Source organism: Impatiens glandulifera, chromosome 4, assembly GCF_907164915.1.
Source record: "Impatiens glandulifera chromosome 4, dImpGla2.1, whole genome shotgun sequence".
NCBI classification, from domain to species: Eukaryota; Viridiplantae; Streptophyta; class Magnoliopsida; order Ericales; family Balsaminaceae; genus Impatiens; species Impatiens glandulifera.
In genome coordinates this window covers 51,813,975-51,838,964 of record NC_061865.1, presented here as the reverse complement: position 1 = coordinate 51,838,964, position 24,990 = coordinate 51,813,975, and the positions used below count along the sequence as shown (strand labels likewise).

At 32.8% G+C, this 24,990-nt stretch overlaps 3 protein-coding genes across 3 annotated transcripts; all 3 read left to right on the top strand.

Annotated features, from left to right (window-relative positions):
- Positions 1-985: 985 nt before the first annotated feature.
- LOC124934029 (CRAL-TRIO domain-containing protein YKL091C-like) lies at positions 986-4,399 on the top strand. Its single transcript, XM_047474489.1, has 5 exons — positions 986-1,425; positions 2,974-3,010; positions 3,110-3,227; positions 3,917-4,027; positions 4,102-4,399. The coding sequence occupies exons 1-5, from the start codon at positions 1,089-1,091 to the stop codon at positions 4,240-4,242; spliced, it is 744 nt and encodes a 247-aa protein (XP_047330445.1). The 5' UTR covers positions 986-1,088; the 3' UTR covers positions 4,243-4,399.
- Positions 4,400-14,654: 10,255 nt separating this feature from the next.
- Positions 14,655-18,364, top strand: LOC124934031 (CRAL-TRIO domain-containing protein YKL091C-like). Its single transcript, XM_047474490.1, has 5 exons — positions 14,655-15,047; positions 16,835-16,871; positions 16,977-17,094; positions 17,887-17,997; positions 18,075-18,364. The coding sequence occupies exons 1-5, from the start codon at positions 14,711-14,713 to the stop codon at positions 18,210-18,212; spliced, it is 741 nt and encodes a 246-aa protein (XP_047330446.1). The 5' UTR covers positions 14,655-14,710; the 3' UTR covers positions 18,213-18,364.
- Positions 18,365-19,822: 1,458 nt separating this feature from the next.
- LOC124934024 (eukaryotic translation initiation factor 3 subunit A-like) lies at positions 19,823-24,758 on the top strand. The gene is made up of 13 exons (XM_047474481.1): positions 19,823-19,923; positions 20,268-20,357; positions 20,456-20,937; positions 21,018-21,233; positions 21,310-21,678; positions 21,773-21,802; positions 22,286-22,513; positions 22,616-22,777; positions 22,920-23,141; positions 23,213-23,413; positions 23,497-23,784; positions 23,854-24,055; positions 24,138-24,758. The coding sequence occupies exons 2-13, from the start codon at positions 20,312-20,314 to the stop codon at positions 24,566-24,568; spliced, it is 2,877 nt and encodes a 958-aa protein (XP_047330437.1). The 5' UTR covers positions 19,823-19,923; positions 20,268-20,311; the 3' UTR covers positions 24,569-24,758.
- Positions 24,759-24,990: the final 232 nt, after the last annotated feature.

Here is a 24,990-nt window from a genome sequence, read left to right as displayed (position 1 = left end):
TCAGCAATTGATTTATTATCAATGTACTTCAGATTCACCAACCTTCGTACCAGTGTTGCTTTATTCTTTGTTGACCTCCCAGCGTAGAGAGCTTCAAGTTTGCTCCACACACCATACGCCGTAGTCTCATTCTCAACATGATGCACAACATTTACACCAACCTAGGAACGAATAAAGCTGCAAGTCTTTCTATCTGTCTTTTTCCAATCAGCCTCTTTTGTAGTCTCAAGTCTAACACTCTCATTTTCAATTGCTTCATTCAAATCATCTAAAACTAACAGATCATTAATCATCAGTTTCCATTGTCTGTAGTTTGTACCATTCAGACTCACCATATCACGTCTAGATTTCCCCATTATTACTGCTTTAACAACTGACAAAAACCCCAGCAAAGAAATCAGTTGATCTCCTCTTTGAATTTCGTCAAGTAACCAGTAGAACACTCTGCTCCAATGTTAAAACAGATAACCAATCAATACTGCTCTGATACTAGTGTTGGGTTTTACAACAGCAAAACTACGGATCTTCTTAGAAATCAAACATGCCGCTCTCAAATTAAAAAAGTGATTACACTAGGAATGATTAGAATACTCCACAACCAAAAGCTCCCCAAATTTTTCTCTCTAGATCAGCCAAAGAGCAAGAAAGAAACTAGAAAACCCTAGATCTATTCACTCTCTTTCAACCTTACTTTATTATGAGAAAAAATACTCAAAAAAAATATTTATACTCTAACCCGTTATCCTAACAGAAAACCTGACCCATTTACCTGAAATTTAAAATCCGCCCGCAATCACAAAGAACACCTAACCCATCAAAATCATATTTATACTTCACAATAAATTAGAACCTAAATATTAGGGTTCTAATCTAAATATTGGCGTTCTAGTCTAAACTACAACCAATAAGATGACACCACGTCATGAATCGGCCGATTATTTTATAGCGGAGAAAAAAACCCATCAGTCTCTTTCTCTGTGTCGTGTTTATAAAAATATCTTCCTCATCTAATACCAACTCCCTCCTCCATTAGAGGACCCAACCATCCTTCTCAAAATTGCAGAATTTCAATTTTAGAAAGGAACTAAATGGATAGAATTAGAAACGGTGAAACGGCGATAACCCAGATGAGAAAATCAGTTCAAAATCTTGGATCATCAACAGAGAAATATGAAGAAGCAACACTGATGAGATTCTTGATTGCTAGATCGATGGATCCAAATAAAGCAGCTAAGATGTTTGTTGAATGGAGGAAATGGAGAACTGCAATTGTTCCTGGTGGATTTGTTAATGAATCTGAAGTTAGTGATGAATTGGGAGCTAGGAAAATCTATTTGCAAAGCCAGATGTCGAAAGATGGATATCCTGTTTTGATTATTAAGGTTAACAAACATTTTATTTCTAAGGATCAACCTCAGTTAAAGAGTATGTCTTTTTCTCCCTTCTCCTTCATTTTTAGGGTTCATGTTGTTTTCTTCTTTCTCTTTTCTTTATAACAATGGTGATTGGTTATTTCTTTCATACCCGGTTAGCCTATTCGAACACAAATAAACATAATTAAAATATTGTCATTGATAAAAAAAAAATAACTCTTTCTTATTGAATTAACTAGATTTGGAACTTTGTTCAATTCAAACTTAAAATCTTACTCTCAAATAAAATATTAAATTAGTCAATTTTTTAAAATTTTAAATTTATTAAAATAAGAATTTAATTTTATGATTTTATACCAATATTCTACTAGAAAATAGTGTATTTATATTTATAAATAAAATTATATTTATTTAAATAAATTAATTAATATGATTAATTTTATATATATATATATATTGTTATACTGTTATTTATTTATTTATTATTATATACGAAACACTTAGTTATATATAAAAATAATAATAATATAATATATAACTAATATTCTTGCAAAATAAATTCTTTTAATTTTAAATAAACTTTTAATTTTACAATCAATCAACCAGTCAAAAATTTTAAATAAATTATCGATTTTGAATTCTTTCCAAATGAAGAACATTAACCATCCTTAAAACTAACTCGAGGCCATAAAAATGTTGAGATTTCTTTTGGAAGCAAAAAAAGAGTTTTGTGCAAATTAAGAAAACAAAATAATATTTTGTTTTCTTTTGTTATATATACTTAACAAGTCAAGAAGGTGACCATTAATTAATTCCCTACATTGAATTGGGTTTTATTGCAAGATGATAGGGATTTTGAAGTCCTTCTCTTGATTTTGGATTGTCAAAACTAGGCTAGATATTTTACCAATCAATTTTGATTTAATGTGAAGGATAGAAAGAACCCAAATATTGTAAAATCCACCTAACTTTGTCAGCACTAATATGATCATGAATTTAATTCATTAGCCCCACAACTCTTTATAATCATGTGTTGCTTCTTTGACCGACCTTCTTACAATCATTTTTGTATGCTAATGAATTCTTAACTAGATAATAATAGATTGAAAAGTTAAAAGCACAAAAGTTAGGGGATCACTAATCTAGGGTTTGGTTCGAATTTGGGTTAAAAAATTATGTTAAGAGAAAATTAAATGATGTTTGGAAAGTTTGTAAATAATGGGTAAACTCAAAGTTCAATATAAACCCGAATTGAATAATTAAAATTGGATTCAATTCGGGTTATCTAAACTATTTGAATTTTCATTTTTGTAAAAAAAAAAATATCTGAGTCTATAGACATCCCAATCACGTAATAGACATTGCACATTTTCTATATCGTTTGCTCAATCATTTTTATATGAGAAAAAAAATGAGAAATATTGAAACATAAAATAATTATATTACATAGGCAACCCATTCTAATTTTTTTATTACTAGGAAAAGAAAAATGGTTCAAACACATTGATTAAAAATATAAAAATCACTTAAATTTGTGATGTTTCCATAAGCTAAGTTGGTTGGAGAAAAATTAATTAAATTAATTACTTTAATGATGCAGAGTTTATGATTCATGTTCTAGATAAGACAATTGCCAGGTATTCTCTTCTCCTTCAAAGATTTTGATATTGATCATCTGCAGAAGTTTTAATGTTATAATCTCAATTCTCTCTTTGATTTTGGTTATATACATATAGTTCTTTTAAGGAAAGGGAAATTGGAAATGAGAAGTTGATTGTGATAGTTGACTTACAACATATCACATATAAAAATGTTGATGCCCGTGCACTCATTACAGGTTTTCAGTTTCTTCAGGTATCTCCCAATCTTAAACATATTTATAGTATAATTGTATTATTCCTTCCAAAAAAAGTAGAGTATGCTTATATGTGTTATTTGTATCATTTAAGGATAACGACAAAAAAATATTTATAAAAACTCAAATCGCATATAAACATAACCTCTTAAAAGGTAATTAAAACATTTGCGTCCAATTAGAAACTCGACCAACCACATGATGAAAATTATAGTCATAGACCTCTCTTTACATTTTATTAAGTCTTTATTGGTTAGAACTCTAGCTACATATTATAAGATATGTTTGTCAAAATAAGTTAAGGTTATCATAATTCAAGCCTAAAAGATGAATGTAACTTTAATAGTTTATATGGTTCACAATTGTAATTGTTTATTTGGTCTCAAGTTATTAAGATATTGTTTACAAATATGAGAAACTAAATAATTTAGGTAAATTAATTAAAATATCTTCAATTTTAAATATTTTAAAATTATTAAATAACATGATTATTTTGAATAGTAATTTAAGTGAGTAGACAACTTAAAAGAAAGGAATTTAAGTGAGCAAACCTTTTTTTCCATATTTTTTATGAGCTCAAGTATCATTCTAACTCTTACATATATAGTTGTTTAGACTATTTGGTGGCCTTTAAACAAAATTACATATTTACTTATGAATTCAAATAACTGTGGTTCTTATATGACAGGCCTACTATCCTGAGAGGTTAGCGAAATGTTATTTCCTACACATGCCTGGTTTCTTTGTGAGGGTTTGGAAAATGGTTTCTTACTTCGTAGAGAAAACAACTTTAGATAAGGTGATTACTTTGATCCAATCCAAACAAAGTTTTCATTTTTTTAAATTACTCTAATTAAAATATGGTAAGCCTAGGTTGTAATCATATCTAACGAGGATGCTACGAAGGAATTTGTAAAAGAAGTTGGTGAGGGCGCATTACCAAAGGAATATGGTGGTCAAGCCGAGCTAATAGCTATACAAGACCTAGTCGTCGTGACTCATTTGCATAACTAATATGCAAACTATGCCTAATGAATAACCCAACCATAATTGATGAAATGCTAATTCAAAATTGAATAACAATGGTTGTATTTAGACTTGAAATACATTATTATGGTGAATAACAAAATTGCTAAAAACTTGTTATTAATAAATGTCTTTAAATTTAGTATGGAAGCATATCTTGTCTATTATTTCTATTTTTTTTTAATATTAAATATTATAATAAAGAATTTTACTCTTTTATTGAATTGATGTATTTTTTTTTGTTCATGTTCTCATGTTAGTATATAAATATGATATATATCAATTCAATAATTCATCTAATTTATTTATTTATTTATAATTTAACTAGATTATATTTGAAAGTGGTTGTTATGCCACCTATTATTTTTTAATTTTAGTTTTAAAATTTTTGAATGAGCTTGTGGAAGTGACAAGTATTGGGATCTACCTATTATTTTTTAAGGGGATATGAATGAAGTTAGGGTTCCTACGAGAAAAAATGGGCACGAAGACTCACAAGGCATATGCGTGAGTTTTCTAAGACAATAAAAAATTTGGAGCTCGTTGATTTGCCTTTGTAAGGAGGGCAATTCACATTTAGAAGAGATAACGGACACGGTGGGAGTGTGCAATCTCGTATTGATAGATTTCTTGCGAGTAACTCGTTTTTCCATGGTGTATCTAATGTATTTCAGAAGGTCTTACTGTGGAGTTGTTCTGATCATCGTCCTATCCTTTTTAAGCGAAGGGAGGTAGTTCCAACTAGCCGACCTTTCAAATTCGAGAACAAGTGGTTAACTACAAATGATTTTATCTCAAAGGTGGAAGGGTGGTGGGCGAGGGAGTTCGTGTTTAGTTCCCCATCCTCTAGACTATTTATTAAGCTTAAAAATCTATGAAAGATGCTAAAGAGTTGGTTTGTGGGGGATTGTGCATTATTTCTCTCCAAGGTTAAGGTTCTAAGTCGTGAAATTTTATCAATTGATGGTGTAGAGGAAGTTCGTGATCTCTCTAGTACCGAAATTTTTACATGAATTCATCTATTAAGCGAGTTGCTTGAACTATGTAAAGAGGAGGAAATTGGGGCGAGACAACGTAGTAAAGCGATTTGGTTGCGGGAAGGTGATAAAAACACCAAGTATTTCTCTAGCATCTCTAAAGCACAAGAGAGAAATAACGTTATTAACTCAATATCCATTGCTAGTGTCGTGCATGAGAACGAACCTTGTATATCGAGGAGGTGGAGGCGGCAATAATGGACTGTGGTAGTGATAAGTTCCCCAAGAGTGACGGTTTTATTATGTTTTTTAAAACGGCTTGGGAGTTCCTTAAGGATGATATTATGGCGGCTATGAATCACTTCTATCGATTTTTATCTTTTGAGAAAAATTGGAATTCTACATTGATTGCCTTAATTTGTAAGGCAGTCGGTACTATCGACATGAAGAATTTCCAGACCCATTAGTTTGGTTACATCATTTTATAAGATTATCTCGAAATGTTTGACAAAAGAATGCGTGGAATTTTAGGTACGGTATCTCTGGCGATCAGATTGCTTTCATCAAAGGTCGTTAAATTTTCGATGCGACACTAATCGCCAATGAGTGTATTGATTCGGCTAACTCTAGAGGTGATAAATGTGCTTTTGTCAAATTCGATATCGAGAAAGCATATGATCATGTTAATTGGGAGTTCCTTTTTGATATTATGGGTAAAATGGGTATGGGGGAGAAATAGATCGGATAAATTAGATTTTGCGTATCGACGACAAAACTCTTTGTTACTGTGAATGGGAGTTCTCATGATTTTTTTATTAATTGGAACATTTTCAAACGAAAAAGTATATTTATAAAAAATTCAGACATGTAATTTTGTTATTGTATTTTAAATTCGAATTAGATTAATGTATTTATTTAAATAGACTTTATATATATGACTCTAATACATTACATTAGTTTTTATTTTATCAAAAACTTATATCTAAAGTTATAATATTGGACTAATCAATGTATTTTTAGATTCCAGATTGAATCGGTTTAGCGATTATACAGTTCTGAATGTTATCTTTAATATTATCCATAAGTTTTTACAACTCTTTTAAGTGGTTAATTTGAATATTATATTTTTGAGATTATTATTATTATTTTAATATAAGAGATATACTTAGAATTTTGTTTAGCATGTGGTTTTTGCGGGAAATTGGACGAAATGACCCTACAAATAGGGGAAATTGCCTCCGTGGTAATCTTTAATAAAATTTGATCTGATGACCACTTATTTTTTTTTGACGAATTTACCCTTTTCGCGTAACGCGAAGGGACTTCGCGTTTCGCGAAGTGAGACGCTGTGAAAAGTCCAGAATACCCTTACTATATAATAAAATCCGGCCATCTTTTTTTCATTTCTTTTCTTCTTCTTCTCTCTCTTCCCTTCCACTTTTCTCCTCCTTCTCTCTAATCTCGCCGGCGACGGAGTTCAACGGCGGCACTCAATGAGCTCCACGACGAGCACAAGCACTGTAACAATTGGTAAGTTTATGTATTTCAAGTTTATTGTTGTTCATTTATGCATTTTCGAATCACTGTGTTGTTTAGGGTTTCTTCTGATGATACTTCCCGTTTCGCTAAGTACTTCCCGTTTCGCTAAGTACTTCCCGTTTCGCTAAGTACTTCCCGTTTCGCGAAGGGTTTCCATTTCACAGTATTAATTATCCCGTTTCCTATTTTTCTTGCAGCCGAAGTTTTCGTTTTCTATAATGGAGAGTGGAAAGTTGATGCTAATGGAATATGGTTTTTTGATGCCTCTTCAATCAAAACATTGGATTTACCCCAAAGTACTCGTTATGCTGAATTAATTGATAAACTCCATGAAAGACTTCAAGTGCAGAAATCTACCTATGATTTAGTGCTGCAAGTGAAGTATGATATTCCGAATATCACAAATCCTAAACCCGTTTTTATTGAAGATGATGAGGATCTGAACATATATTTATCACGCTTGATTTTGGGTAGAACTGTGTCACCATTGTGTGTGTCTGTAGTAGAGAAGTCACAATTTACTAAAGAAAAGATACCACTACTTACCTACCCAACTCAAGAAAGTATTCTCCCACAATTTACTCAGAAAATTGTACCAGAAGCTTTACCCTCGGAGGTCTTTGTTGAAAGTAATGAAGCCGGAGATAACTCTTTGTCTCACATCCCACTTACTCAGGACTTGCATGCATCGATACCTACACCACATAGTGCGAGAAGAGCATCAACGGGTACACCTACTAGTGCAAGAAGATCATCATTGGGTACACCATGTAGTGCAAGAAGATCATCATTTGGTACACCATCGACAGACATATCACCGACAGACATATCACCGACAGACATATCACCGACATACATATCACCGACAGACCCCTCATTTGCGTTGGCGTTAACTACTGAAACTGTATTGGAAGTCGGTGCCTTGTTTGAAAATAAAAAAGAACTACAACTGATGCTATATAAATATGCGATGGCTAATCATTTTGAATTCAAGGTGGAGAAGTCAAGAAAACATCTTTGGTATGTGAAATGTTTGGATGAGAAATGCAAGTGGAGATTGCGTGCCGTGAAAGGTAAATTATCTGAGATGTTTGAGATCCGGAAATTCGACCAACAACACTCATGCTCAGTTCTATCTAGGCTAGAGAAAAAAATGCAAACACCAGCATGGGTTATTGGGCAGTGCGTGAAGAGTAAGTATATGGACCATCACCATAATCACTTGCCTAAGAAAATAATTGAAGACATGCAGGCAACTTATGGGGTAAATTTGACTTATAATAAGGCTTGGAGGGATAGGGAAATGGCATTAGTGGCGGTGCGAGGAACGGTTGAGGATTCATATGAAAAATTACCCTCATACCTATACATGTTGGAGAAGCATAATCCTGGTACCATAACAGACATCCAAACAGACGAGGTCGGGCACTTCAAGTATATGTTCATGTCCCTAGGCCTCTCTATTAGGGGTTTCAAAGCATTTTGTCGTCCCGTATTGTGTGTTGATGCCAGTTTTCTTAAGCACAAGGTGGGAGGTCAACTATTGGTGGCTATTGCATTAGATGCTAATGAACAATTATATCCTGTCGCATTCAGAGTTGTTGATTCAGAGAATAATAACTCTTGGACTTATTTTATGCAAAAATTGAGAGAAGCAATTGGATTAGTTGATGATCTCGTCTTCGTATCCGATAGACACCCAAGCATCGCCAATGCCTTATGTGCTGTTTTTCCAGAAGCATACCACGGTGCGTGCACATATCACATAAAAATGAATATCAACGCGAAATTCAAAACTGATAATTGTCATATGGAGTTTGATATGGCTTCTCGTGCGTACCCTGCTGGTGATGAAGACGATTGGGATATTCCCGAAATGATCAAGGAACGCGTATGTCTAAAACCACCTGTCAAGGTTAAGAAAGGGCGCCCACAAACAAAGCGTAGGTCATCTCAAGGTGAGGTACGTAAGGCTCCGAGACGATGCAGCTCATGTGGTGGACTAGGACATAATAGGGCCACATGCAAAGCAGTCATGCCTGCTCCATCTACTGCAAAAGCATCATCATCTAAGCATCATGACTCTTCTTCTCAACAACACGAGCCATCATCTCAACAATATGAGCCTTTAGATTGATTGGGATAAGTTGTATAAGTGTTTTGGATAAGTTGTATTATGTACTCGGATAAGTTGTACTCGGATAAGTTGTACTCGGATAAGTTGTACTCGGATAAGTTGTACTCGGATAAGTTGTACTCGGATAAGTTGTAATCGGATAAGTTGTAATCGGATAAGTTGTAATCTGTATGTTGTATCTAGTTTATCTGTGTACTGAAGGAGTACTTATCGTTTCGTTAAGTACTTAACGAAGCGTTAAGTACTTAACGCTTCGTTAAGTACTTAACGCTTCGTTAAGTACTTAACGAAACGATAAGTACTTAACGAAGCGTTAAGTACTTAACGAAGCGTTAAGTACTTAACGCTTCGTTAAGCGCTTCGTTAAGTAAAACTTGGTTTAAGTTAGTTACTTGGTACATTGATTTATATGTTCAATTCTTTGGTATGTAAATATCAGACTACCAACCAACCAGACTACATTAAAACTACAAATATTTTAACATGAAATGTAACTTAAGTTGAAGTTCTACCCAAAAAGTAATACAAGTTCAGAATACATAAGCACAAGTCAAGTTCTATCCAAAAATCAATAAACGATTACAATACAAACTAAGGTTCTGTAATTTGATGAAATAACCGGACCGCCATCTTTTGTCGAAAAAACTCCATTTCATTGGAAGTCACCTTCTCTACACCTAAACCAGCAGTCAAGTATTCCATGTGCATAAGCATAAATACACCACAATCCCCACTTTCTGCTGCTCTAGGGACTTCCCCATATTTGGCGACTGCATTTTTGACTGGGTGTGGCAACCTTTTATATGTCAGTTTCTGGAAATTGAAATTAGGATACCGTTGTAGCTCAGCATCACTGGCTCCCATTGCATATATTCGTGGAAACATCTCACACAAAGGTCTCATGTATGGATCGAGATTCCTATAAATACTCGAGTCGCAGTCATAAACGCCAATGTGATTATCTTGTATACGAACGACGCACAGTACCCAATGCTTGTTGCCAATGTTCAAAGGCACGTAAATATCGTCTACTAGTGGCCATTCTGGCATATGTCTATGAGGCGCTCCCCAGAAGTACTGAGAAAATACGTCTGCTATTGGAAATTTTTCAGAATCTTTTTTATAGTTCGGGTACTCTCGCCTCATCATATCTGCTAATAAGCAATCCCCTATTGATACTTTACAATGTTTATATGTCTTGGGATATTGCTCAATCCTTTTGCGCAACAAGTGGCAGACTGCGTCGATTTCCTACAAAATGGGGGAAAAGGCAGCATATATCAAAAACCTTATTCATAAGTTAAAGAATTAATATGAAATGCAAGACTTACAGGATCTTTAAGCCATGTGCACTTTGTTAGAACTCTAACAAACAACTTCTTTCGTGCTTCGCAAGTAAACACAGTCTTTGTCTCATCATTGGTAGCTTCATCTTTCAACCAATTCTGTAATTGAACCAACAACTCATCATCAAATTTTTGAAGGGGATTGATAGTTAATGGATCATTCGTCTTTGGCTGTTTTGACAAAGAAGGGTTGGTGTAGTCTTCATCTTTCTTCTGCTTCCTCACTCTTTTTTTGGGAACTACTCCTTTAGGTGGAGTGTTGTATAATTGGAAATCATCATCATCGTTCTCATCATTCCCATCCCTCGAATCCTTCCCATCCTTCCCATCGTTCTCATCCTTCCCATCCGTGGCATCCTTCTCAACCTTGACTTTCTTCTCAACCTTCCCAACCTTGAGTTTAACCTTCCCAACCTTGGCTTTCTTCTCAACCATCTCAACCTTGACCTTATCCTTCTTTTTCTCAATTATTTCTTGCATCATATCAGAGAGCAACATCTCCCCACCATCCACCTTCACATCAGTCTGAATCTCCCCAACATCCACCTTTACATCATTCTCAATCTCCCCATCATCCACCTTTACATCATTCTCAATCTCACCACCATCCACCTTCACATCAGTCTCAATCTCCCCACCATCCACCTTCACATTATTCTCAGTCTCACCACCATCCACCTTCACATCAGTCTCAATCTCCCCACCATCCACCTTCACATTATTCTCAGTCTCGTCCACCTTCACCACACTATCCTCCGCCTTCCTATCCTGCAAAAATAGAATAACAGTGTGGTCAACGTTTACTTCCCGAAACATTAGACTTCGCTAATCAAAACTTACCTCAGTTTTATCCTCCACCTTCCCATCCTTCATCTCCATCTCATTCGTCATCATCTCCTCCACCTTCCCATCTTGCAAAAAGAAAACAACAGTGTGGTCAGCGTTTACTTCCCGAAACAACATTTGACTTCACTAAGTAAAACTTACCTCAGTTATATCCTCCACCTTCTCACTCTCCTCCTCCACCTTCCCATCTTTCATCTCCATGTCATTCGTCTTCATCTCCTCCACATTCCCTTCCTGCAAAAATAAAACAACAGTGTGGTCAGTTAAGAACAACAAAAGATAAGTACTTAACGCTTCGTTAAGTACTTAACGCTTCGTTAAGTACTTAACGAAGCGTTAAGTACTTAACGAAGCGTTAAGTACTTAACGAAGCGATAAGTATCTTCATCTTACCTCAGTCTTGGCCTTCTTTTCCAATTTGCTCTTCTTCTTCTTCTTCCTCTCCTCCTTCATACTATCTAATTTGACAATTAACGTGGCCATCCTTTGGTTGGATTTGGCTAATAACTGTTCGCACATACTAACAACCAACTTTTTCATATAAGCCTTGTGATTTGTTTGAGTTTCTTCGTAAGCTGTTTTCATCTCTTTGAGCTCCTCCTTCACCTCTTTGATGAGCTCCTCCTTCAGCGCTTTTACCTCCTCTTTCAGCTCTTCACATTTACATCCAACAGAAGATGTTGGAGGTAATCCAGGAGTAGTAGCGGATGGGGGGCTAGGAATGTTGGCAGGACTAGATTCATAAGCAAGCTTCCTCTTCAGGTTTACTGCTTCTTTGAGATTAAGCGCAGCCTTTCTCTTCCGGGTGTTTGGTTTGGAAGTAGGTTCTTCATGTTCATCCTCAGGTTCACTTCCCTCCTCTTCATCATCATAATCCTCCTTCACTAACTTCCCTTCTGTAAATCCCTCAAAAAATTCATCAGTTGACTCATCTATTTGTTCAAAGTCCTCACCACTGTATAACCTCTTCTCCATGGAGGACTCTTCCATCTCAGTCAGATCCGTTGTCTCCAGGGCAGACTTTATCTCGATCAAGGTGTTCTTCCTGTTGGAATGATAGACTAACAACCTTGGGCGTAGAGGATCATTAAGCTCATTCTTTCTAGCAAATTTAGGAACAAAACCTTTGATGACCTCGTATGTCCACACTTGAAATGCCAGTGCAAACCCATAAATGTTATAAGCAAAAGGGAGCATAAGGATCAGTACTCTTCTTCTTCTTCTTATAATATTTGTGACAGAGATGTCTCATGTTCTTGTTCAAACCCTTGAGGGTGGCTCTAAAGGTCACCTTCCCCCAAGGAAATCGGAGGAAACTTTCCTCGTCTTCGACCATGTGGAGGATTTTGGCAAATACCACCCTCCTTGGGTCAAATGAAAATAGGTACTGGCAAATCAAGCATACCAGCCCCATCTTCCAGGCATCTTCCTTATCTCTACATTTCAAAAAAGCAGTCTCCAAGTCTTGCATTACTACACTCGTCTTCCCTTTAAAATATTTTACCAACAGAGGTGGACAACCTCGGCATTCTTCTTCGTTCACCTCAGGAAACCTTCCGAAGTTTAGGCCCGTCACCAAGGCGTACTCTTTCATACCAAACACAAGTTCTTGCCCATTGATATTGAAAGTAATCTCCTTGGAGGTTGAGGTTACCCTCCTAAGCAACATGTGATGTACAATAGTTCCTAAGAACTGCAACACTGGCACAGAGACTATATATCGGAATTGGGTATTGTACACCTTCTCCACAAGATCCATTTCCTCAAACTTCATAACAATCTTCTTCAGGCAGAGGGCGCTTTTCCAAGAAATCCGTCCAGGGAAATCAGGAACGGTGGTTTCTGCCATCTACAAAAGGAACAACAACAAAAATGTAAGATCATATACATAGACCACATCAAACGTTAAGTACTTAACGAAGCGTTAAGTACTTAACGAAGCGTTAAGTACTTAACGAAGCGTTAAGTACTTAGCGAAGCGTTAAGTAATTCGCGAATCCCTAAACCAGAAACAATAACCAACAACTAGAAACAAACATGCAAATATAATGCAATAATCAATAACCAGAAACAAACATTAAACGCTAAACCTAACCAAATAAACTGAAACAGCCAAAACCCTAAAACTAAACATGCAAATATGAAAACCCATAACCAAAAAAAGACATGCAACAATCAAAATAAAACTAACCTGAGATTTATGGGGAATCAATGATAGAGAGGGAGGACATGAAGGGGACGGGAAGATCGGCCTTGTCAATGTCTTCTTCAGTGAGACGGTTGTAGAGAGAGAGGAATCGAGAGGATAGAAGAGGGAAAATGGAAGAAATGAATGTCCAAATGTTTTATTTTTTAAAATATATGGTACGGCGCGTGCATATACGCGCGCGTGCAGAAGCGTTAAGTACTTAACGAAGCGTTAAGCACTTAACGAAACGATAAACACTTAACGCTTCGCTAAGTACATAACGCTTCGTTAAGTACTTAACGCTTCGTTAAGTAACTAGCAGAAACGATATCATCTGCAAATATCATCACAGCCAAAAGAATAATCAATAAGATGAACAAACTAATAAACCAATATGAACAAATATGAACATATATGAACAAATATAACCCAATATGAACAAATATGATTCAATATGAACCAATATTAACCAATATCACCAAAAAGAACATATTTAGGGTTAGAGTTTCATTAAGAAATACAAATAAGAACATAAATCTGTTATATAAACATAGATTCGGGGATTAGGTTTCTTATCTTGTAGATTTCATTCATAGTAGTCGCCGTCGCCGGAGTTTACGCCGCCGGCGACAAACTCAGGAGGAAAGAAAGCATGAGAGAGAAAGAAAATGAGAGAAATGAAAAAATTTGAGTATATATATCAATACTGTTTCACTTCGCGAAACGCGGAGTCCCTTCGCGTTACGCGAAAAGGGTAAATTCGTCAAAAAAAAATAAGTGGTCATCAGATCAAAAATTATTAAACATTACCACGGATGCAAATAGGCCTATTTGTAGGGTCATTTCGTCCAATTTCCCGTTTTTGCTTGGGTTATTTGAAGGAAAAAAATAATCTCTTTTAGTCTTGGGGGCATATATTACTAATTTTTTATATTTAAAATTAAAATTAAAAAATTAAAGTAAAATTATTTTGATATTTTTTAATTAATGAATTTAATACTTTAATATTTAAAATGATCCAATAGTTTTATGGGAAAAAATCATTAAAGTCTAGTGATGATAATTTGAAGAAATTAAATTTACCATCCTCCTATTTTGAAGATTCTCTATCTAAAACTAAATAGATAAATTAATGACATTTTTTTTATAATTAGTCATTTGAGACAGAACCAAGACATAGGTTACAAATACCATTATAACCCATCAAAATCATATTTATACTTCATAATTCTTAGATTAGAACCTAAATATTGGCATTCTAGTCTAATCATTTATAGTGGAGAAAAAAAACCCATCAGTCTCTTTCTCTTTGTCTTGTTTATAATAATATCTTCCTCATCTAATACCAACTCCCTCCTCCATTAGAGGACCCAACCATCCTTCTCAAAATTGCAGAATTTCGTGAGTTCGAAAAAGAAACAAAATGGATAGAATTAGAAACGGTGAAACGGTGATAACCCAGATGAGAAAATTAGTTCAAAATCTTGGATCATCAACAGAGAAGTATGAAGAAGCAACACTGATGAGATTCTTGATTGCTAGATCGATGGATCCAAATAAAGCAGCTAAGATGTTTGTTGAATGGAGGAAATGGAGAACTGCAATTGTTCCTGGTGGATTTGTTAATGAATCTGAAGTTAGTGATGAATTGGGAGCTAGGAAAATCTATTTGCAAAGCCAGATGTCAAAAGATGGATATCCTGTTTTGATTATTAAGGTTAACAAACATTTTCCTTCTAAGGATCAACCTCAGTTAAAGAGTATGTCTTTTTCTCCATTCTCCTTCATTTTTAGGGTTCATGTTGTCTTCTTCTTTCTTTTTCTTTATAAATGTGCTCAAATGCCTATGTTTCTTAAAATTCTTTAATTATTTCTCTAATTTATTCATATTTGGTTAGCCCATTCGATCAAGACTCTATAAACATAAATTGATAAAAAAAAAAAAAACAATTAACTATTTCTTAGTGAATTAAAGAGATTTGGAACTCGTTTTCAATTAAAACTTATAATCTTACTTCCAAATAAAATATTAAATTAGTCAAATTTTTAAGATTTTAAATTTATTAAAATAATAATTTAATTTTATGATTTTATACCAATATTGTACTAAAAAATAGTGTATTTGTATTTATAATTTATAAACAAAATTATATTTATTAAAATAAATGAATCAATATGATTAGTTTTATAAATATAGTTTTTTTATATTGTTATTTATTTGTTATTATATACACACAAAAAAACACTTAATTATATATAAATAATAATATATATAATTAATATTAATTTTTTAAAAATAAATTCTTATGATTTTAAATAAAATTTTAATTTTACAAATTTACAATCAAACAATCAACCGTTTTAGATAAATTCTCGATTTTGATTTCTTTCCAAATGAAGAACTATTAACCAACCTCAAAAGTAACCCCGGGTCCAAAAAAATGTAGGGATTTTCTTTGAAAGTAAAAAATATAGTTTTTTTTATTCTGCAAATTAAGAAATCAAAATAATTTTTTTCTTTTATTAGAAGGTGACCATTAATTCTCTACATTGAATTGGGTTTTCTTACAAGATGAAAGGGATTTTGAACAATTCAATTATGGTTGTGGTCCTTCTCTTGATTTTGCATTGTCAAAAGCTGGATAATTTAGCAATCAATTTTGATTTAATGTGGAAGATAAAAATATTGTAAAACCCAACTAACATTGTCAGCACTAATATGATCATGAATTTAATTCATTAGCCCCACAATTCTTTATAATTATGTGTTGCTTCTTCGACCGACCTTTACAATCATTTTTGTATGCTAATGAATTCTTAACTAGATCATAATACTCACGGTTACCTAAATTCAATTAAGATTGAGGCACAAAAGTTAGGTCATCACTAATTTAGGGACTTTGTTCGGATTTGATTTTTTTTTATAGATATGATTTAGTGGATTGCGAAATTTTTTTTATATATAAAAAACTTAAAAGGTATTAATATATAAAATAATTATTTAAAATAAATGCATTTTAATATTTTGGTTAATTAATTGAGTGATGTGATAGAAAAGAGATTGAGTTAAATGATATTTGAATTATTTAAATAACTCAACCCGAAAAAGTTTTCAGGATTTGTAAATAATGGGTAAACCCAATTCAATATAAACCAGAATTGAATAATTAGGGTTTGATTCATTTCGAGTTATATAAATTATTTAAATTTTTATTTTTTAAAGTTCTTTTTTATTAGAAGAAATATCTAGGTATTAAATCTCAATAATCACGTAACAAACATTGTTTATTGTCTATATCGTTTGCTCAATCATTTTTATATGAGAAAAAAATGAGAATTGAACGTATAATATCGTTTTTTAGTATAATATTGAAACACAAATAATTAGATTACATAGACAACCCATTCTAATTTTTTAATTACTAGGTAAAGAAAAATTGTTCAAACACATCGATTAAAAATATAAAAATCACTTAAATTTGTGATGTTTCCATAAGCTAAGTTGGTTGGAGCAAAATTAATTAAATTAATTACTTTAATGGTGCAGAGTTTGTGATTCATGCTCTAGATAAGGCAATTGCCAGGTATTCTCTCCTCTTTTGAAGATATAGATATTGATCATCTACAGAAGTTTTAATGTTATAATCTCAATTTTTTATATGATTTTGGTTATATATATATATATATAGTTCTGTGAAGGAAAGGGAAATCGGAAATGAGAAGTTGATTGCGATATTTGACTTGCAACATATCACATATAAAAATGTTGATGCTCGTGCGCTCATTACAAGTTTTCAGTTTCTCCAGGTATTTTTTTCGAATAATAATTTATTAACCTTGTAATTGTAAAAATTATATATATATTTTTAAACATCACAATCTCCAAAAATCTAGACATATTTATAGTTTAATTGTATTATTCGTTTCAGAAAAATAGAGTGTTTATATTTTTTTGTCGTTATCGTTTAAACATAACGACAAAAAACATGTAAACACATCCTCTTAAATGACAATAGAAACATTAGCGTCCAATTAGAAACTCGACCAACCAAAGCATGATGAATATTATAGAGCCTTATACTTCTCTTGATATTTTATAATAATTTAAGTCTCTTTATTGGTTAGAACTCTAGTTACATAGGTTATAAGATATCTTTGTCAAAATAAGTTAATGTTATCAACTTATTATAATTCAAGCCCAAAGGATGAATTTAATAGTTTATATGGCTCACAATTGTAATTGTTTATATGGTCTCTTATTAAGATGTTGTTTACAAATATGAGAAACAAAATAATTTAGATAAATTAATTAAAATATCTACAATTTTAAATATTTTAAATTATTATAAAGAATAAAAAAACTTAAACAATACAAATAACATGATTATTTTGAATAGTAATTTAAGTGAGTAACAACTTAAAAGAAAAGTAATTTAAGTGAACAAACTTTTTTTTTACATATTTTTTTATGAACTCAGTTTTTTTAACTCTTGCATAGTTGTTTTTAATCAAATTCAAGTTGTTTATTCTATTTGATGGCCTTTAAAAAAATACATATTTACTTGTGAATTCAAACAATTGTGGTTCTTATATGACCAGGCCTACTATCCAGAGAGGTTAGCGAAATGTTATTTTCTACATATGCCTAGTTTCTTTGTGAGTATTTGGAAAATGGTTTCTTACTTCATAGAGAAAGCAACTTTAGATAAGGTAATTACTCTTATCCGGACAAAGTTTTTTTTTTTTTTTTTTTTGTAATTACTCTAAATAAAATGTTGTAAATTTAGGTTGTAATCATATCTAACGAAGATGCTATGAAAGAATTTGTAAGAGAGGTTGGTGAGGACACATTACCAAAGGAATATGGTGGTCAAGCCGAGCTAATAGCTATACAAGACGTCGTCGTGACTCAATTGCATAACTAATATAACATATTATGCCTAATGAATAACCCAACCATAAATTGATGAAGTGCTAATTCAAAATTGGATAATAATGGTTGTATTTAAACTTGAAATACATTATTACGATGAATAACAAAAATGCCTAAAACTTGTTCTTAATAAATGTGTTAATTTAGTATGGAATATCTTGTCTAGTTCTATATTTTAATATTAATATTATAATAAATTAGTGTTAAAAATAAAAAATTTACTCTTTTATTGATTTGATGTCTTTTTTGTCCATGTTCTCATGTTAGTATATAAATATGATTTATAATTTATTTATTTATTTTTATGTTAACTATATTATATTTGAAAGCGGTTGTTATGCCTTTAATTATTTTTTTTAATTTATAATTTTTAAAATTTTGAATTTAATTATATGTATAAACACTCATTTTTAACTCTTCAGTTTATAATTTTTGATTAATTCCGAACAAACTGATTTAAAATAAAATAAAATTATATAGACTCATTGTATGATATTAAAATCCTGATCAATTTCAAATGAAACCTAAACAAATAATTATATACATAAATGATATATGCTAAATTGAATTTATATATATTCCAAGTTAATATATATATATATATATATATATATATATATATATATATATATATATATATATATATATATATATATATATATTATAAATCATCAAGATTAGGGCCTCTTAGAAGTCAAAATCTTAAATTTTCCTTTATTTCCTCCTTTTAGAGGTCTAAACCATTTTTAAAATTTTCCAAAAAAATAGAAAATGGTTGGAAATATTATTTAGAACAAAACCAATTTTTTTTTGTTAAAGTTTCATTTGGCTTCATTTTTAAATTTAACATTTTAATTGTTTGTCAAGTACTCAGACTACAAGGTATCCAGATCTTTGCTTATCATTTCTTTCATGTCAAATGATATAATTAACCTAGATAGACATGGTGGAGAAAATAATTTAATAAATAAAAAAATCAATTTTATAAAAAATAGTCAAAATTTTGAAATAGAGAGACTTAACGCTTTTGAAGTAGAGAGACTACCTATATTTTTTTAGGCGTTAAATAATTATATTTAAAAAACATTTGGATTATTTATATTATTAAAATACTAAATAATTAAATATAACTCATAATTCATTTTAATATTAGTTGAATAATAATAATCAAATAGAATAAAGTAAAAAATATTAATAGAAAAAAGAAAAAAAAATCGGAATTAATTTTATTTAGTTAACATGTGGAATTAATTAATATTTTAATAATTTTAAATTATTTAAAAAATCTTGCTTTTGAAATTTTTATTTTTTTTATAAAATTCTTGAAAGTTATTAATATATAAAAAAGTGAATAAAATTAAATTTGATTATAGTTATTTATTATTTATTTATTTGAGTAAAAGCCAATAATAAAAAAGTAAATAAAATTAAGGATAAAAAGATAAAAATGAAATTATCTTTATTTACAAGTATAAGGATAAAATTGAAAGATTATGAGTAAGAGGGTTAAATGAACATTCAATAAAAGTTAAGAGGGTATATTTTACATTCATCTTGTAAAAAGAGAAAACCTAATTTACATACTATAAAAAGAAAATCATGGCCCATTTGAAGGCCCTTCTTCTCACTAAGTTCGCCGTCGCCGTCTATATCGGAGAATTGTTCTATCCTGTAGCATTTTCCGGTGGTGGTAACCGGCGGAGGTATATCACATTCTCATCTTTCTCTTCATACATGCAATTCTTCATTGATTTATCACCTTTTTAGTTAGATTAGATCTTTAGTCACTGATTCGTATGTTAAACCTGATTCTTTGTTGTTCGATTGCGGACATTGTGTATTCAGAGTGAGATATTAACATCAAGTCTGCTTAAGTTGGATTGTTATGCATAAATCCTTTTGATATGAACATTCTTTGTCGCTAATTTTGATTCTGTCTGAGTTTATTCATGTTATTGATTTATTTATACGGTTAAATGACGATCCTTTATCTATAATTTACTGATTTGTTGAATTGATGTGTTTTTTTCGTCATGTTGTTATATAGGTTACTGTTCTTTTGATTACTGTTGGAGGATTTGACATTTAATCATGTCAAACTTTGCTAAACCTGAGAATGCTTTGAAGAGAGCAGAAGGTGAGCTATATATATATATATATATATATAAATAAGTTCATCTTTTCATTCTTGTATTTTATGTTTGAAGCTTAATTTGATTTTTTTCGTCTGTTTAGAGTTGATCAATGTTGGGCAAAAGCAGGATGCTTTGCAAGCTCTTCATGATTTGATAACCTCAAAGAGACACCGAGCATGGCAGAAAACACTTGAAAGGATTATGTTCAAGTATGTAGAGCTTTGTGTTGACATGAGAAGGGGTAGATTTGCCAAGGATGGTCTAATTCAGTATCGTATAGTATGCCAACAAGTTAATGTGAATTCACTGGAGGAAGTGATCAAGCACTTCATGCACCTATCCACTGAGAGGGCAGAGAATGCAAGGAATCAAGCTCAAGCCCTTGAAGAAGCTTTAGATGTTGATGATCTTGAAGCTGATAAAAGACCTGAGGATCTTATGTTAAGCTTTGTTAGTGGTGAGAAAGGAAAAGATAGATCTGATCGTGAGCTTGTTACACCATGGTTCAAATTCTTGTGGGAGACATATAGAACAGTCCTTGAAATCTTGAGGAACAACTCAAAACTGGAGAGCCTTTATGCGGTAATTGAAAATTTAACAAATGTTTTTTTTGCAATCCATCCGGTTGTCAGAAAATCTTACCAGAATTTATCTTATTATAGATGACTGCACACCGAGCCTTCCAGTTCTGCAAGCAATACAAACGTACTACAGAATTCCGCAGGCTGTGTGAAATCATTAGGAATCATCTTGCAAACCTTAACAAATATAGGGATCAAAGAGATCGTCCTGATATTACTGCACCTGAAAGCTTGCAGCTTTATCTCGATACAAGATTTGAGCAATTGAAAGTTGCAACTGAGCTTGAGCTTTGGCAGGTCAGTTTTCCTTTCATGTGTTAAAAATTCATCATTTATTCGCTATGGCCTGATGGCTTTTATTCTGTTACTGCAGGAAGCTTTTCGCACCGTGGAAGACATTCATGGATTGATGTGCATGGTTAAAAAAACTCCAAAGCCATCTCTTATGGTTGTTTACTATGCAAAGCTAACAGAAATTTTCTGGGTCTCTTCCAGCCATCTCTACAATGCTTATGCATGGTTTAAGCTTTTTTCTCTCCAGAAAAGCTTTAACAAGAATCTGAGTCAGAAGGATTTACAGTTAATAGCATCTTCAGTTGTTTTAGGAGCATTGTCAGTTTCCCCATATGATAATTCCCATGTTGCTTCTCATCTGTTGCTTGAATATGAGAAAGAAAGGAACTCAAGGATGGCTAATCTCATTGGTTTTTCTGTTGATCCCAAGCTTGAGAACAGAGAAGTGGTAATTAAATTTCATAAGTAAATTAAGTTGACTTCGCTTTTATAATATATTTTTTTCTTTCCACTAACATTTTAATTCCTCTTCTTCCCTGCAGCTTTCTCGGTCAGCTCTTCTCTCAGAACTGGTAAGACCTATATTTTACAAACTTAGGAGTGTTTGAATGCTATTTTGAATTAAGTTAATAATTAATTATTTAATTTCAGCTCTAATGAAGCTTAAAAATCTTCCTTAACTTTGTAAAGTATGGATGACTTAATTAATATAGTAAAGCCTACAAGAGACAACTTTAATCTTTGTAAATTAATTAAGTTACACCATTTGTATATTTCATTGTTTATTCAACATTTATTTTTCATACACTTAACTAGTTCATCACTTAAAATTCAGTACTCAACATTCAACATATAATTTTCAAACAAACCCTTAGCTGTATTCTCTGTTGCACTACTAGTTCTGATTCAACAGAAGTTGTTATATAGCTTATGTAATTGATTTCAGTTTTCTCTTTGTGCTATATCAACTTAAGCACACACATAGATCATATCTCAAACTATGACAGTCATTTTTATGACTTTGGTTTTATGGACTGTGGTTATTGGTTCTTCAGGCTTCTAAAGGTATAATGAACTGTGTTCCCCAAGAAGTAAAGGATCTATACAATCTTTTGGAGCTCGAGTTTTTTCCCCTCGATCTTGCTTCAAGGGTGCAACCTTTGTTGGTTAAAATATCAAAACTTGGGGGTAAGCTGTCTTCAGCTTCTTCTGTACCCGAAGTTCATCTTTCCCAGTATATTCCTTCATTGGAACGACTGGCGACTCTGAGGATTCTTCAGCAGGTATAGCATGTTCAATAATATCATACTCATGTCATACAATTATGAAAAATTAAATCTTCGGGATTTCTGTTGTTTAAAACATACCTTTCTCTATTTTTGCAGGTCTCTAAGGTCTATCAAACAGTGAAAATTGAGAATCTATCTCGTATGATTCCTTTCCATGATTTTTCTACTGTGGAAAAAATTGCGGTGGATGCTGTCAATAGCAATTTCTTATCCTTGAAGGTTGATTACATGAAGGGAATTGTCATATTTGGCCACTTGGTAAGTTAATTTTCTCTTTTGTTATCATATATTTTTTCACCTTCATCATGAATCCAGTGAATTGCGGTATCTTTCTTTTTGTTACAAGTTAATTTGCTCTTTTTGCTTGTCTGATCTTTCTTTTTTTAACATCATATTTTAGGGTCTTGAATCCAGTGAATTGCGGGATCATCTGACAAACTTTACTGAATCACTAAATAAATCAAGAACAATGATATATCCTCCTGCAAAGAAAACATCTAAACTAGGTGATATATTGCCCGGGTTGTTGGAGACTGTTGAAAAGGAACACAAAAGACTTCTCGCAAGAAAATCAATAATCGAGAAGCGCAAGGAAGAGCAAGAACGTCAACTGTTGGAAGTGGTATATTTTTATTGAGTTGGTTTTCTGCAAATCCCCCCCTCTTTTATATTTTACTTACCACTTTTACACAGGAGCGAAAAGAGGAGCTAAAAAGACTTGAGGTTCAGAAAATAACCGAAGATGCAGAACAGAGAAGGCTTGCTGCAGAATTCGAACAGAGGAGAAACCAAAAACTTAAAGAGATAGAAGATCGTGAAATGGAAGATGTGAGAGCTATGCTTGAAGATGCAGATAAACGTGGCAAGAAGAAAGGAAAGAAACCACTTATTGAGGTATGTATTGTCTATAATTTAGATACATACATTTGCATATTCGATTTACTGAAAGAGACCAACCAACCAAACCTCTGTTTCAGGGGAAAGTAACGAAACAAAGTCTGATGGAGTTAGCTTTAACCGAGCAACTTCGAGAGAGGCAGGAAATGGAAAAGAAACTGCAGAAATTAGCCAAGACCATGGATTATTTGGAGAGGGCTAAAAGGGAAGAAGCATCTCCTTTGATTGAAGCTGCTTTTCAATCTCGGCTTGTGGAAGAACGTGAACTCCATGAACGCCAGCAGCAGGTTCAGGTTGAAATTAGCCGACAACGACATGATGGAGACCGTGCTGAGAAGAACAGGCTTACTAAGTTGTATGAGCACAAGGTAATAATTAAATTAATCTTGCAGACTTTTTTCGGGTTTGTTTTTGAAAATTTTGTTTGTGATTTGTAGGTACAATTCCAGGAGAAGGTAACAAAAACCAGGCAAGAAGAATACAGTAAACTGAAGGCTGAAAGTGAGGAAAGAATTGCTGAAATTCTTCAGCAGAGGAGACAAGAGAGGGAATATAAGAGGAAGGTTTTGTTTTATATTGATCAAGAGGAGGAGCGTCTGAGGAAGGTTCGGGAAGAGGAGGAAGCTCGTAAACTTGAAGGTATTTTTTTCTTCTTTAATTTCATATAATTCGGTTATTTAGTTAGTTTCAGTTATTAAATCTGTTATGATTATACTAACAGAGGAGACGAGGAAAAAGAAAGAGGAAGCAGAGAGGAGGGCTAAGTTGGATGAGATTGCTGAAAAGCAGCGTCAAAGAGAGAAAGAACTGGAGGAGAAAGAGCGGGTCAGGAGGGAAAACATCTTTCGTAGACCGGCAGATGAGCCAATTAGGCCATCTGTTGATGTTCCTGGAGATGCAACTGCTCAGGTGGAACCCTCTCCTGCTGTAGCTGCTCCGGCTGCTGCAGCTGCTGCTGCTGCTCCGGCAGGAGGGAAGTATGTTCCTCGGTTTAGACTCTCAAAACCTGATGGTGATGGTCAGGCTCCTCCTCCTGCGGCTGGTGGTGGCCGGTGGGGAAGTGGTGCTAACCGAGATGAGAGAAGGGATAGTGACCGAAGGGGTTATGGTTCTACTGGCGCAAGCTCGGGTGCTTCTAAGTGGAGGTCTTAGGGTTTTGGTTGGAGTTCTTTGGATTTGTGGTTTGGTTTCTATCATTTTGCAATAGAGGGTTGAAAGATTTTATTGCTTGATGCGGATTTTATGTTTACAGATATTGTTCTTAATTTACAAGAACTGAAATTCTAGTTTTGATTGAGGATCATCAAAATAAACTATTCTAAATTTCATAATAATGATCACATTGGATATTTTGTTAAATACTATGTCAAAGTATGGCTGAGATTGTGTCAATTAGAGGTTTTTAGTGTTTGTGATTTTTACTAAATATATGTATTGAAGAAATGCTCCAATACTTAGTTCTATTACATTTTTGTTAGTAAATATAATTGATATCATTAATTAAATTATAATTAATTTATAATCTATAGAAAAGTTTAATAGAACTTATTAATAAATTAATTAATTTACATTTA

What these genes read in the sequence shown, in the direction of transcription:
- LOC124934029 (XM_047474489.1), top strand. Translation starts at nt 1,089, where the DNA reads ATGGATAGAATTAGAAACGGTGAAACGGCGATAACCCAGATGAGAAAA. An exon ending in GGATCAACCTCAGTTAAAGA is followed by an intron (nt 1,426 to 2,973) that starts GTATGTCTTTTT and finishes TTAATGATGCAG; the next exon opens with AGTTTATGATTCATGTTCTA. An exon ending in CTAGATAAGACAATTGCCAG is followed by an intron (nt 3,011 to 3,109) that starts GTATTCTCTTCT and finishes ATATACATATAG; the next exon opens with TTCTTTTAAGGAAAGGGAAA.
- LOC124934031 (XM_047474490.1), top strand. Translation starts at nt 14,711, where the DNA reads ATGGATAGAATTAGAAACGGTGAAACGGTGATAACCCAGATGAGAAAA. An exon ending in GGATCAACCTCAGTTAAAGA is followed by an intron (nt 15,048 to 16,834) that starts GTATGTCTTTTT and finishes TTAATGGTGCAG; the next exon opens with AGTTTGTGATTCATGCTCTA. An exon ending in CAAGTTTTCAGTTTCTCCAG is followed by an intron (nt 17,095 to 17,886) that starts GTATTTTTTTCG and finishes TTATATGACCAG; the next exon opens with GCCTACTATCCAGAGAGGTT.
- LOC124934024 (XM_047474481.1), top strand. Translation starts at nt 20,312, where the DNA reads ATGTCAAACTTTGCTAAACCTGAGAATGCTTTGAAGAGAGCAGAAG. An exon ending in AACTGGAGAGCCTTTATGCG is followed by an intron (nt 20,938 to 21,017) that starts GTAATTGAAAAT and finishes ATCTTATTATAG; the next exon opens with ATGACTGCACACCGAGCCTT. An exon ending in AGCTTGAGAACAGAGAAGTG is followed by an intron (nt 21,679 to 21,772) that starts GTAATTAAATTT and finishes TCTTCCCTGCAG; the next exon opens with CTTTCTCGGTCAGCTCTTCT.